This window comes from Oncorhynchus mykiss, chromosome 17 (genome assembly GCF_057628025.1).
Source record: "Oncorhynchus mykiss isolate SJ-2025 chromosome 17, ASM5762802v1, whole genome shotgun sequence".
Classification (NCBI taxonomy): domain Eukaryota; kingdom Metazoa; phylum Chordata; class Actinopteri; order Salmoniformes; family Salmonidae; genus Oncorhynchus; species Oncorhynchus mykiss.
Window position 1 is genome coordinate 41,569,348 of NC_143038.1, and position 14,939 is coordinate 41,584,286.

The 14,939-nt window shown below is 40.3% G+C and overlaps 1 protein-coding gene across 4 annotated transcripts in view; it reads left to right on the plus strand.

Annotated features, from left to right (window-relative positions):
* The window catches only part of LOC110494215 (arf-GAP with GTPase, ANK repeat and PH domain-containing protein 1), a 53,658-nt gene extending 47,998 nt beyond the window's left edge, over positions 1-5,660 (plus strand). For all 4 annotated transcript variants that reach the window (XM_021569055.3, XM_021569054.3, XM_021569051.3 and 1 more), the window contains 2 exons: positions 152-503; positions 2,094-5,660. In XM_021569055.3, the coding sequence (XP_021424730.2) occupies positions 152-503; positions 2,094-2,306 (565 nt within the window). In that variant the 3' untranslated portion in view covers positions 2,307-5,660. The remainder of the gene's footprint in view (positions 1-151; positions 504-2,093) is intronic.
* Positions 5,661-14,939: the final 9,279 nt, after the last annotated feature.

The window sequence follows — 14,939 nt, forward strand, 5'->3', positions numbered from 1 at the left end:
CTAATAGTAGTAGAAAGTAGAAATAGCAGTGTGTGTGTGTGTGTGTGTGTGTGTGTAGATTCTGACTACATACACATGCCTGTTCACACACTCTGTTCCCTTGGTAACTGTGTGTGTGTGTGTCTCTGTAACTGTGTCTGACTGATCCCAGAGAGGAGCGGGAATCGTGGATCCGGGCCAAGTATGAGCAGAGGCTGTTTGTGGCTCCGCTGGTCCCGCCTTCCCCCTCCATGTCCCCCAGTCAGGGGTCAGAGGTCAACACGCTGTCGGCCTGTCTGCTGGTGGCCGTGATGGAGAGGGACCTCCCCCGCCTGCTCCTCCTCCTGGCCCACAGCACCAAGGACGACATTAACGCCCCACTCCGCCCTGGGGGTCACCTCTCTCCTCAGCCCCCTGCTGCATTCCCCAGCTCTCCCATGGGGGGATCCCCCCTGCCGCCCCACTCAGCGCTGCATGCCGCCTGCCAGCTCGCCGACGTGGTCATGACCCAGTTGCTGGTCTGGGTGAGAGAACGTCCCTCCTTTAGTCTCTTCATCCTTCTTTTCCATTTTTAGTTTTTCATCCACTCATGATACTACAGCCAAAGAATGGCAGAAATGTCAAATAAAATGTTATGTTACATGCTTTGTAAATAACAGATAGACAGTGAAATGCTTTCAAGCCCTTCCCAACAAAGCAGAGAAAAAAAATGAAGAAATAAAAGAGGAATCATAGAAAGATAATTACACAGTGAGTAATGACAACTCAGCTATATACACGGGGTACCAGTACCGAGTCGATGTGTAGGGGTACGAGGTAGTTGAGGTAGATATGTACATATAGGTAGGGATAACGTGACTAGGCAACAGGATAGATAATAAACAGTAACAGCAGCGTATGTGATGAGTCAAAAGAGTTGGTGCAGAAAGGGTCAATGTAGTTAGTTAAATAATCAACCAATAGCTACCCGGACTAACTACAGTACTTAGCAGTCTTATTGCTTGGGGGTAGAAGCTGTTCAGGGTGCTGTTGGTTGCAGACTTGAGGCATCTGTATCGCTTGCTGTGCGGCAGCAGAGAGAACAATCTATGACTTGGGTATAGTAGTGTGACACTTTCCGAATGCACTGTATAGCTATTTTTTGTTAAGTATTCAGACCCCTTCCCCTTTTCGTGACAGCCTTATTCTAAAATTGATACAATAATATTTTGTCCTCAATCTACACACACTACCCCATAATGACAATCTACACACACTACCCCATAATGACAATCTACACACACTACCCCATAATGACAAGGGAAAACATGTTGTTAGAAAGGTTAGTAAATGTATTAAAAATAAAACAAATACCTTATTTACAAAAGTATTCAGACCCTTTGCTATGAGACTTGAAATTGAGCTCAGGTGCATCCGGTTTCCATTTATCATCCTTGAGAAGTTTTTACAACTTGATTGGAGTCCACCTGTGGTAAATTCAATTGATTGGACATGTGTATGTCAGAGCAAAAACCAAGCCTTGAGTTCGAAGTAATTGTCCGTAGAGCTGAGACAGGATTGTGTCGAGGCACAGATCTTGGGAAGGGTACTAAAAGATGTCTGCAGCATTGAAGGTCCCTAAGAACACAGTAGCCTCCATCATTCTTAAATGGAAAAAGTTTGGAACCGCCAAGACTCTTCCTAGAGCTGGCCGCCTGGCCAAACTGAGCAATCGGGGGAGAAGGGTCCTTGAGTGCCCTAGCTAGAGCCAAGATTTGAACCTGATCGAACATCTCGAGAGACCGGAAAATAGCTGTGCAGCGACGCTTCCCATCCAACCTGACAGTTTGAGAGGATCTGCAGAGAAGAATGGGAGAAACTCCCAAAATACAATGTGCCTAGCTTGTAGCGTCATACCAAATATTTAGAAATATTTGCAAACATTTCTAAAAACCTGTTTTTGCTTTGTCATTGTCATCAATTTTAGAACAAGGCTGTAATGTAACAAAATGTGGAAAAAGTCAAGGGGTCTAAATACTTTCCGAATGCACTGTACATGTCTTTTTTATCCACTACAAATTTCAGCTGAATCTTATTGCCCGCTCTCATTCTCCCCCCTCTCTCCCTGGTTGCAGTATGGCAGTGATGTGAGGTGTCGGGACGCCCAGGGGCAGACGGCCCTCACGTTGGCGCGTTATGCAGGAAGTCAGGAGTGTGCCGACATCCTCCTGCAGTACGGCTGCCCCAACGAGCCGTCCCCCTCGGTCGCCACGACACCCAGCCTTTCGCGCAAGAGCAGCGCCACCAGCCTGAGCCGCAGCAGCAGCTCCAGAAGAGCAGTGTCTTAATGTGACAGGGGTTAGAGCACACTGTGTGAAAGGGTGTGTATGTACGTGTAAAAGTGTGAGTACATGCAATATGTGTGTGTGTGAGAGACAGAGGTTGTGTGGGTGGTGCATGTGTGTTTGTGACCATATGCATGCCAGGGTAGCTCTAGTTGAAGGGGGAGGCTGTGTCATCAGTGTCCTCTAAAAGGAACCCATAAAGTCACACCAGGACTTGGTCCCAGACCAGAAGGACTGCATGAACAAGCAGCCAACACCATCACCACCCTTAGTGGTGCACGGGTCAGCTGTTTATTCACCTACACCAGCCCGCAATTGCTAAATAACCCATCCGCAACTGCCCGACTATATGTGATAAAGTGAAAATCTGAGGCCTGACCCTAACCCGCAAATATATAAAATGTTAAAAGCTGTAAAAACTACCCAACATGTTTCTGGCAACATTTCAGTTCGGCTTGGATGCATATTTTATGTGACTGAAATAGGCTACTATCAGCTTTTCTGATGCTGATAAAGATAGGAACTTTACAGACGGTCCCTAACCACACATTCATTCTCTCAAGATGCTGAAATAAATCATTTCTCCATTCCAGTCAAAATGTACATTTGGTGTATAATTTCACAAGTTAATATTATATTAGGCGGTAATATATTCAGTGTGCATATTTCAGGATACTATTCCATTTAAAGGTCCAGTGCAGCATTTGTATCTGTATTTCAAATCATTTCTGGATAACAATTAAGTACTTTAGTGTGAATGTTTTCAATTAAAATGGTCAAAAAGAAACAAAATTGACTTCTTAGCAAAGAGCAATTTTTCAATAAGAATTTAGCTAAGACTGTCTGGGAGTGGTTTGAATGGGGAGGTGAAAACAGAAAATGTGCTCTTATTGGCAGAGAGGTTTGGAACTCTCTTGTCTATTAACTAATTTACCACATGATGATGTCACCATGAAAGGCCAAAACTCCCTCCCACCAAATCAGGCTGTCTTTTCAAACAGAGCTTACACTAAAAGGGCAGTATCATAATTTTCTAAATTGTACACTATTATTCCAACCTCATAGTGTGGAAAAAAAAAGATATAAAGATATATATATATATATATATATATATATAACAAATCATGTTTTTTGAATGTACTGGGCCTTTAACCCATCTGAACAGTAGCCTATAGTTTCCTTGATGTACCATTTTGAAGTCCTCCTCTTGTGACTGTCAAATTTGTATAGCGCCTCACAATCACACACAATATTTGGCACTGCTATCCTCCTCTTTTACCACTTCACCAAATCTTTCCCAAACATCAGGCTACTGTTCTGGCGCTTCTATTTATTTTCAACTCTCCATTTTGCAGCTCGTCTCTTATTTAATTAAACTCCAACATTGTCCTTTTTCCTCAGTGGATCGACATGAACTTTTTCTGCTTAAGTTCGTAAAAGCAATTGATGATTGCTGTGTATTCAGAGTGTTCAGTTAGGCCCTAAAGTTTAGGCTTAGACTACACTCTAGCACCAGATAAAAAATAATAAAAATAAATGTAGCCTATAGATATGAATTGCACAAGAATTATACATTTATGGATTTTTTTTAATGCATAGTTTATTCAACCCGCCTGACCGCCATTCAGCCACACACTATTTAATTGCCCTAAACTGCAGGGACTGCAGGTTATGAGTCAACCCACACATCACTAACCACAGTAAAGCCAGGAGGCAGAACTCCCTCTAACTTGGCTCTGTGCATGCATGTTTGAAAGAGAGGGACTGGTCTGGTCAGTGGGGTACCTTGTCCCCACTATGGCGCTGATAATATATACTCTTCCAGGCTCACCTCACCTGGGGCCAGATTAATGGCCTGTCCTGTATACTGACTTGGGTTCATGCCCAATCACATCTCTCAGACCACAGGGTTGGGAGAAGAAAACAAACCAGAGGTACAGAACTGCAATAATTGAATTACCAGTGTGAGACAATGGATGTGGGTGGTCCTTCTCGCCCTTCTGTACCTCTGGATGCTTGAAGTACCATGATAAGACTATAGTATGAAGACGGGAAGATGGTTTCCGCTCTCAACAGCGGAGAATGTCAGTTTAAAATTCATTATGAACATTTCTCCTGTGCTTTGATGGTTATGGTTGACGTGGAGCAGCTTAACTTAAAATGCAGCTACATCTATAAAGATGCTTCAATATGATGATAAAAGGAGTATGATGGGGCTCATTGAATCCTCTGGATGACATTGTACTTACACAGAAACTTAACAGTGGAGTCGAGACCAACAGCAATGGCCAGTGCTGGAACTATAATGACCACTGTTAAAGTATCACTGTACCACGGTCAGACAAAACGGTCAGTTACTGAACAATGCTCAGCTGAGATCAAATTCAAAAGAAATACTGTCCAACAGATATAGGATTTGTATTTTAAGAATTTAAGGTCAAAATAATAATTGTATAGAAAGACATATGAAATTGACATCATTACTATACTTGTCATAGTTATCAATATTGAGAAGTACTTCATGGACAAGAATGTTAATGTGGGTTCTGAAGTTTGTATGGTAGGTTATTGTTTAATACACACAGGGGTTACTCTTAGCTGTTCAGAGATACAAAACTGTGACAGATTTGGTGATTATTTTATTTGGCAGTCCGCTATCTAGCTCCCTAACGTCACTTTGAGATCCAAGATGGAGACTTGTAATGTGTGTGAATAATGCGTGTTTTGGAAATGAGACCCACCCACCCACTAGGGCAGTTTCTATATGTCCTATTTTAGCTGAACAGTGTTACTGCCAGACACCATTGTATTGTGAAACAAATTAAATGCCTTCCAGTTTGATTGAATGTATTGCAAATATTGGGAATGTTTTGTGTGCACTGCCACACCCACAAAAGAAAAAGGGGTTCAAAACCAAAACTCAAGACGTCATTCTCGATTATTATTCCAACTGTACAAAATGAGTATTAGTAAGGGAAATTAATTGCCTTGTATTGAGAATGAAAAGTTTGCTAGTGGCCACAATAGAGACCATTATCATAACACCACAAGGACCATGTTGCTTTTATATTGGGACTTATCAATCTACTGCAGTATGATCATACCTCTTTTAATTGCTGAAAATGAACATTTGTCTGTAAATTGTGTATGCTTCTTTTGTTTTGCAGTGTTTTTCTACTCCTGTATATGATTCATGGCTCATTCAAGTTAGCTGTCAATACAATTACTGTCAAACCTGTGGTTTTATTTCTATATTTGGGAGTGTTTCATATTTTAATGTGCAACTTTTATCTGCTTAAAACAAATAAGGAAAGGAAAAACAGTATACAACAAAGCAACAATAAAAATGTATTCTGGGTATTTTGTCATTTGAATGAATTGACATGAAGGGATATATAAAACTGAGGAATGGATCTGTCTCTCTACATGTATAGTTTTTTTCCTATGCAAGGTGTGTGGGGGGGGGGGGTAAATCAACAAGTGAACCTGAAACACTCATTTCCAGTGTCGGCCATGGGGAGGCAGATACAGTGCCTTGCGAAAGTATTCGGCCCCCTTGAACTTTGCGACCTTTTGCCACATTTCAGGCTTCAAACATAAAGATATAAAACAATTTTTTTGTGAAGAATCAACAACAAGTGGGACACAATCATGAAGTGGAACGACATTTATTGGATATTTCAAACTTTTTTAACAAATCAAAAACTGAAAAATTGGGCGTGCAAAATTATTCAGCTCCTTTACTTTCAGTGCAGCAAACTCTCTCCAGAAGTTCAGTGAGGATCTCTGAATGATCCAATGTTGACCTAAATGACTAATGATGATAAATACAATCCACCTGTGTGTAATCAAGTCTCCGTATAAATGCACCTGCACTGTGATAGTCTCAGAGGTCCGTTAAAAGCGCAGAGAGCATCATGAAGAACAAGGAACACACCAGGCAGGTCCGAGATACTGTTGTGAAGAAGTTTAAAGCCGGATTTGGATACAAAAAGATTTCCCAAGCTTTAAACATCCCAAGGAGCACTGTGCAAGCGATAATATTGAAATGGAAGGAGTATCAGACCACTGCAAATCTACCAAGACCTGGCCGTCCCTCTAAACTTTCAGCTCATACAAGGAGAAGACTGATCAGAGATGCAGCCAAGAGGCCCATGATCACTCTGGATGAACTGCAGAGATCTACAGCTGAGGTGGGAGACTGTCCATAGGACAACAATCAGTCAGATATTCCACAAATCTGGCCTTTATGGAAGAGTGGCAAGAAGAAAGCCATTTCTTAAAGATATCCATAAAAAGTGTTGTTTAAAGTTTGCCACAAGCCACCTGGGAGACACACCAAACATGTGGAAGAAGGTGCTCTGGTCAGATGAAACCAAAATTGAACTTTTTGGCAACAATGCAAAACGTTATGTTTGGCGTAAAAGCAACACAGCTGAACACACCATCCCCACTGTCAAACATGGTGGTGGCAGCATCATGGTTTGGGCCTGCTTTTCTTCAGCAGGGACAGGGAAGATGGTTAAAATTGATGGGAAGATGGATGGAGCCAAATACAGGACCATTCTGGAAGAAAATCTGATGGAGTCTGCAAAAGACCTGAGACTGGGGCGGAGATTTGTCTTCCAACAAGACAATGATCCAAAACATAAATCAAAATCTACAATGGAATGGTTCAAAAATAAACATATCCAGGTGTTAGAATGGCCAAGTCAAAGTCCAGACCTGAATCCAATCGAGAATCTGTGGAAAGAACTGAAAACTGCTGTTCACAAATGCTCTCCATCCAACCTCACTGAGCTCGAGCTGTTTTGCAAGGAGGAATGGGAAAAAATGTCAGTCTCTCGATGTGCAAAACTGATAGAGACATACCCCAAGCGACTTACAGCTGTAATCGCAGCAAAAGGTGGCGCTACAAAGTATTAACTTAAGGGGGCAGAATAATTTTGCACGCCCAATTTTTCAGTTTTTGATTTGTTAAAAAAGTTTGAAATATCCAATAAATGTCGTTCCACTTCATGATTGTGTCCCACTTGTTGTTGATTCTTCACAAAAAAATTGTTTTATATCTTTATGTTAAAAGCCTGAAATGTGGCAAAAGGTCGCAAAGTTCAAGGGGGCCGAATACTTTCGCAAGGCACTGTATGTATATTGTAGAGATCATTTAAGAGTTCTGTAGAGTTCTGTAGTGTCGGCTCAGGCCAAGCCACAAACCTGCTAATTAATCCTGGTTTGCGTCCCAAATGACCCTTTCCCCAATGTAGTGCACTACTTTTGACAGGGCCTATAGAGTATCACAGTGTTTGTCATAATACCCATAAAACTTACCGGTCAAACAAGGAAATGGTTCCAATTGATTTTCCACCATTCATTTTTCCCATAGGAGATTTTAGAAACACTTAAAATAAGGGATGTGTTTTGTGTAGGCTTACCTTGGTGTGACATAAGGGATGTGTTTTGTGTAGGCTTACCTTGGTGTGACGTTTTGAAAACCCTGTAAATCTTTCCAGGACAAGGTGCCTTGTCAATATAATCAACTGTATTTTTGCCCCCCCCCAAAAAAAATCTTAATGCTAATTTGCTGATAATGTGGCGATCAAAGAACTACAAATGCCATGACGATATGGACGAGACTGCCTAATCAAGGCAAAGGTAAGAATCTCTGGATTAACAATCTGTAAATTAAATGTAATGACATATTGGTTACATTTCTTTAAATTGACAATTCTGTGATTTTGTATTGTGCAAGTTTTAAATTGACACAATACCTGTTAGCAAAGGTGTCAGATGATGGCTTGTAGGAATTTGTAGTCTTGTATAATGTCTATTTTGATGCTAAACCTGACCTGTACCAAAACGACAAGGCACCTTGTCCTGGAAAGATTTACAAGATTATCAAAACGTCACGCCAAGGTAAGCCGACACAAAACACATCCCTTATGTGTCATCTTTATTTTCTTGTGGTTGTGAGAAGAATGTGCATGCCATTCATTGAGGTTAATAACTTGTTTGTTCATATGTGAAAACAAGAAGGCTGGGATTGAAAACCAACAATTTCACAGAAAAGAAGACAATTGGTATTTTATACATCCACATCCTGAAGCTGGTTATCACATATGTTCAGTAGCTTGTTCAACACAGTGTTTTTGAACAGATTATAGCAGTAGGATAAGATATGTACAACCAAACATGTAAAGGAAAAAAATGATCTGTCAAAATAAGCTGTCAATTATTATTAATCTAACCAGACTTGACACATTTTGAATTAGTTACCACTTTCTTGATCTGTGCTTAAAACCATCTCTGCATTCCTCTCCATCAGTGTTTATGGACATGGAAGATATTCCCTTCCTGGAAATGTCATGCCACTGGGGGGCCCTTCATTAAAGAAACGAGAAACCTAAAAGAAAAATAGGAAGTGTGTGGCAGAGGAAAAGGACGCAACCGCTAGCTAGGGTGGAAGGTAGCCTAGCGGTTAGAGCGTTGGGACAGTAACAAAGGTTGCTTGTTTAAATACCAGAGCCGACGTGCCCTTGAGCAAGGCACCTTTTGTTCCTTTTTTTAAGGGGGTAGGTCAGCTTTAGCATTGCAGATAGATTGTGGCTTCCATCAATGTAATTGTCTGCATTTCCAATACTCCATATTTATGGGAAATACATCAAATAGATGCATTTAAACAAATATATATATATATATATATATATATATATATATATATACCTTTATTTTCCCCTACCCCCCCTAATTGGAATAAACTAATGGAAAACAACATTTAGACTTCTACATCCAGCGTATACATACTGTACTATATACATTCTACAATAGTTATATTTAGTTTGTTTTGTAGTACCATCCTTCAGCTCCACTCAACCACTCCCATAAGCAAGGAACTTAACCCTAATTTGCTCCAGGGGCGTCGTACTACTATGGCTGACCCTGTAAAACAACACAAATCACTGTGGTCCTTTAGCTCTGTTGGTAGCATCCACATTAATGTAGAAGTGTTTAGAAACATGATATTCTTATTTACAATAAAAGTGACTCCAAAATGACAATACTTTACATTAATTTCTATTGGGCACAAAATAATCTGAAACACAACCAAAACAAACATCCAACAAGTTTGTAAAATCACAAGCTTGATATAATCATTGCGTGTTGGAATATGGGACCAAATACTAAACTTCTGACTACTTTAATACACATAAGTGAATTTGTCCCAATACTTTTAGTCCCCTAAAATGGGGGGACGATGTACAAAAAGTGCTGTAATTTCTAAAATGGTTCACCCGATATGGATGAAAATACCCTCAGATTAAAGCTGACAGTCTGCACTTTAACCCCATAGTCATTGTATCATTTCAAATCCAAAGTGCTGGAGTACAGAGCCAAAACAGAAAATGTGTCACTGGCCCAATACTTTAGGAGCTCACTGTATATATAAACATGAATAATTTGGCCCTTAAGCGTTGTGTCATTAAATAAGTCCTCAGTCACATAAATCATTTGCACTTAAACTCATCCATCCAACTACTACGATTGATTGTCAATCACAATATACAAAGTTGTACTGTTCATCTGTCATCACTGAATACATGCCTGCTTGCTGCTACACTGTGTTTGTCAATAAAGATGGCAAGTAATAGGTAGCAGGGACATTGACCAGCCAGGTCACGATCAGCTTATCAAGACACTGGCGAGTGGCGACGTGTGTGCTTCAGTGCCGTTTTAGTTTTCCAACTATCTATTACCAGTGTGTGCATCTGTCTGGCTATGTTTCATAGGGAATTGTTACAAAACAGGTCGGGACACACACACAAGATACTCATGAATAGGTTTTGGAATATCTCAATTCTGACAAGTTGCTCTGATCGTCACAATTCAAATTTTGCCCCAAAGAGTGGCAGACTCGAGTGATTGACGCTATCACACAAATCAGCAAGTGGCCATTCAATAAAGGGCTTATTTTATTATTATTTTAACATATAACAGACTTGGTCTTATGTAACCAAGTCTGAGGCACTGCGTAATGGGCAGGTCTGTCTCACTGTCTGGAGGATCTGACTGCTATGATTGAATAGAGCACAATCAGCACAGCTGCTTCTCTCGTGTTAGTTGGCACTGTGCCAGTGGGCATGATCCTAATCCATACCCAACCCTTCAGCAAGTCATGACAAACTCACAAAGCTCAGCTTTGGACGAGACTGACTTTGTCGTCAATTCTTACACTGGAATTTATGTTTCTGACTCTTATCGATGCCACAAAATCAGAAGTTGGTTCTAAGGGGAGGTTGACCTTTAACAGTGCTTTCAGAAGAGAACTGTGCTGAGAGGGCAGAATCAGGGATTGAGGAGATACTTAGCGTTTTCAAAAGACTGTCACCCTAACCAAGACTGCAACTGAGTTTTAGAAAATAATGGAAGAAGCATCTTGAAATTCTACAGAGTCATTACTGGTGTCTGCATCAGGAAAGACATAGTGCTATGGAAGTTTTACATCCACAAACCAATTTATCCAGTACATAGTAGCTACAGTATGTCCCGCCCAAAACCACAAGATTCTCTAAGACTTCTCATCTTACTATTATTCCACAGCTACGTTAGGCTATTTCAGATCCTGCCATACCCAGTTCAAATACTGCTGCCCTCTATTGTTGTCTTCTATAACCCCTGAAATAATGATGCCACCTAAACATCTATAACAATTAAATTGTCAGTTTTACAGAGTGCATTCTGTAGTTTCAAAACAGCATTTTATTTTCAGTTTAAACTGACAGCAACCGTAAAGAGTATACCCATTTTTTTTCAAGCACAAGTTTCTGCTGCAACTTGATTTTTTACATTCCAATATAGCTTGCACAATGAGACACCAGTGCTTGTTTCTTGTAAAGTATACTGAGTATATCATGTATATTTATAATTGGCATTCTCTGTTTGACTGATTGAACAAGCTTTATTTGTATATTGTTTTTTGTGGTGTGGTTTTCATGTAAGCCCTTTTGGGTTTCCAACCTCACCTGCACACCATTTTAACCAGTTTATCTGTACGGTTTTGTCTTTCACTTGTTTTCTTTGGTGCGAATAAATTAAAACAGTGCTTGTTAGAAAGTAACAAAGCTAGTTCTCATCCCATATCTCTCTCAGGTCAAACAGATGTTTATCTTGGATTTGTTTCAATCTCTCTCTTAGAAAAGAGCGCCTCACCTTTTCAAACCCCTGTGTACCTCTCTGTGTTTACTCAGCAATTCCCTTTGTTTCCCGTACCAACTTATTTAGTTGATCTTCCTTATTGCAACAGGAAAACGTGTCAGCAGATTTATGATATACAAGGTGAGGACAATAAAAGCTGTGACCTCTGACCCTAGGCCTGCTGTTCCGAGGAGAATGTTAAAGGAACTACCCCCTCTAAAAGGATGTTACACTGAAGGACTAAAAACCATGAAGGCGTTTGTGTGATGTCTGTCAAAGCACACAAAAACAATGTACATGTAATGGAAAGTGTTTGTGAGACAGATGACCTTAGTTCAAGCCCAGTCGAGAGGCAAGTTGAGCGAGAAAGCACTGGGACGCTGGTTACATGCACACACAAATACACAATGAAATCATTCTAGGAAGCTTGAGAGGGGAGGGGTATCTGGGGAAAAGACATGGTGAGTCAGTTTGACTCTCTGTCCAAGCAAGCTTTTATGGCTCAATGTGTGTATTCCATCCATGTGGTGCCTCCCCATTCAACACTATGCGTGGGTGGTTAATGCTTTGGGTAGGAAATGTCTGTCCATCCTTACTATCCCTGTAGTAAATCAGACTGTTACACTGTTAATCAGATTGCACTGTGATTGCCTGCCATGTGGGATTTGGTGGTTTACTGGAAGGCATTAACATGTTAATGACATCCCTAGACGTTCAATACCATTATTTTCCTCCAAACAGAATATTGTCCAGTGTTACCTAGTGTTTATTTTTCAGTATAACATTTCTATTGTTGACTCCGGAGTTAAATCAACTTTGTAAATATGAAATTAACACTCAGTGGTGTAAAATAACCCCAGTGTTGGTGTTAATAACCAGTGTTGAGTGTGAGAGTGTCAGTTTTACTCTGTGGAGAGTATAACGTTCCCATCAAAACCACGTCCACCATTATCAGCATGCTCTACTGCAGGTGGAAATGTTAAGGATTGTTCTTATATTTGTGTTTTTGAATGGACATTGATTGATTGATTAATCTTACGCTATTTTTCTAAACTAATCCAATCAGTTAGATTTATTGCAGGTGATTAAACAATTCCAACTGTCGGATGTCCTAACGCTGGCTGGATTCCAAAAGGAATTACATACAGAACAAAAATATAAACGCAACATATAAAGTCTTGGTCCCATGTTTCATGAGTTGAAATAAAAGATACCAGAATTCTTCCATATGCACAAAAAGCTTATTTCTCTTATTGTGCACAAATTTGTTTACATCCCTGTTAGTGAACATTACTCCTTTGCCAAGATATTCCATCCACCTGACAGGTGTGGCATATCAAGAAGCTGATTAAACAACATCATTACACAGGTGCACCTTGTGCTCAGGACAATAAAAGGACAAAAATGTGCAGTTTTGTCACAAAACCCAATGCCACAGTTTTGAGGGAGCGTGCAATTGGCATGCTGACTGCAGGAATGTCCACCAGAGCTGTTGCCTGAGAATTTAATGTTCATTTATATACCATAATCCGCCTCCAATGTCGTTTTAGAGAATTTGCCAGTACGTTCAACCTGCCTCACAACCTGATAGGTGAAAATTGTCTGTTAATTGAATGATTAGAATATTCCGCCCTGAAACATATAATTGTATGGAATTGATTAGAATGTATAAATCATAATCAATATATGTGTAGTCCTAGTCAGAATTAGGGTAAAACCATGTCTTTATGGTATTTTAAACACAGACTGTCTGAGCTCGGTGCCGACCTGACTAGAGATTTGTGAGAGAACGGGGAGTACGTCTCAAGGACAAGGTCACTAATCTCTGTTGGCTGGGTAGTGAGACAGTGTGTGCGTAGCAGGACATGTGTGTGCGTATGGTTGTGTGTATATGTGTGCGTATGTATGTGTGGGCGTGAGAAGTCAGTATAAAATGAATTGTTTTGTATTCTTAACTTTAGAACGTTCCCGTGAATAAACATTTGACTGTGGTAGACTGGGCCTCCGTCTGTTTTCATTTCTAGCAGTATCTTACAAATCCTGATATAGCAGACTGAGTAATTACAACTGAATTGGGTTATGTACCTGGAGAACATAATTATCTTATCACAACCGCAGACCACGTGGTACCACCTAGGACCTCCACATCCGGCTTCTACACCTGCAGGATTGTCTGAAACCAGTCACTCGGACAGCTGATGAAACTGAGTAGTATTTCTTTCTGTAATAAAGCCCTTTTCTGGGCCTGCCTCCCCAGTGGGTGCACCCATGGCTGCACCCCAGCCCAGTCATGTGAAAGATAGATTAGGACCGAATGAATTCATTTCAATTGATTGATTTCCTTACATGAACTGTAACTCAGTAAAATATTTGAAATGGTTGCATTTACATTTTTGTTCAGTATACATGACTTTGCAAGCCAGCATAATGTGGCTTGTAAGCCTGATGTGGCCTGTAAACCAGAATATTCCTAACGCCACTGTGTTACATGCTGACCAAACCGGCCACGTTACGTGCGCGAGCGTTGCAAAATAAATATACACTGTAGGAGGCTGCTGAGAGAAGAACGGCTCATAATAATGGTTGGAACGGAGGAAATGGAATCAAAACACCTGATGTATTTGATACCATTCCACTCTAGTCATTACCATGAGCCCATTCTCCCCAATTAAGGTGCCACCAACCTCCTGTGATTTACACATATTCAATAATTTCATCCAAACTGCTCGCGGGCAACTGCGTAGCCAGGTGCTAAAATAGAACTTGGTTATATGAGCCCGTTCTATTTTAGACGTTTGACTCGCTGTAAGTACTACCTCTCTTATATACTCATTCGTTTTTACGAGGATATACCTATGGGGGTGATTGAAAGATGAACGAGGTCCACACTCCAGTCCAGTTGGTAGCGGTAATGCACCTTAAATTTGGTTGCCAACCGCCATATAAAATCCAAAGAAGATGAACAAGAGATTAACCAAAGAAAACAAACTAGGTTTCCCTTTTTATCTGTGGATTAATTGTCAAAGTGGAGAACACACAATTTTTCTATGACTCAAAATTACAACGCACCCTATGCATTTTAGGTAAAAAAAATAAAAATAAAAAAAACACCCAGTGTTTCTCCCAGGACAAATTAGCTAGCAACAGCAAGATAGCTAAATGTCTATGAATGTTAATTTAACACTGAAAAGCATGGACCCGTGTAGGCACGGGCCCAGTGTTAAATTTAACACTGTCAGTGTTGATTTAACACTGTCAGTGTTGATTTAACACTGGAGAATTTGCTAGGTCTATGCTTCAAAATTACATTACTAATAAAATATGATAAGAACTTTGGGAATACTGTGACTCACCTTACTGTAGGCCTATTAGGATATCTGGATTTATGGGAGAGACAGAACTTCCGAAAATGTAACACAGATAATTTAGTAGATATCAACTCAAACA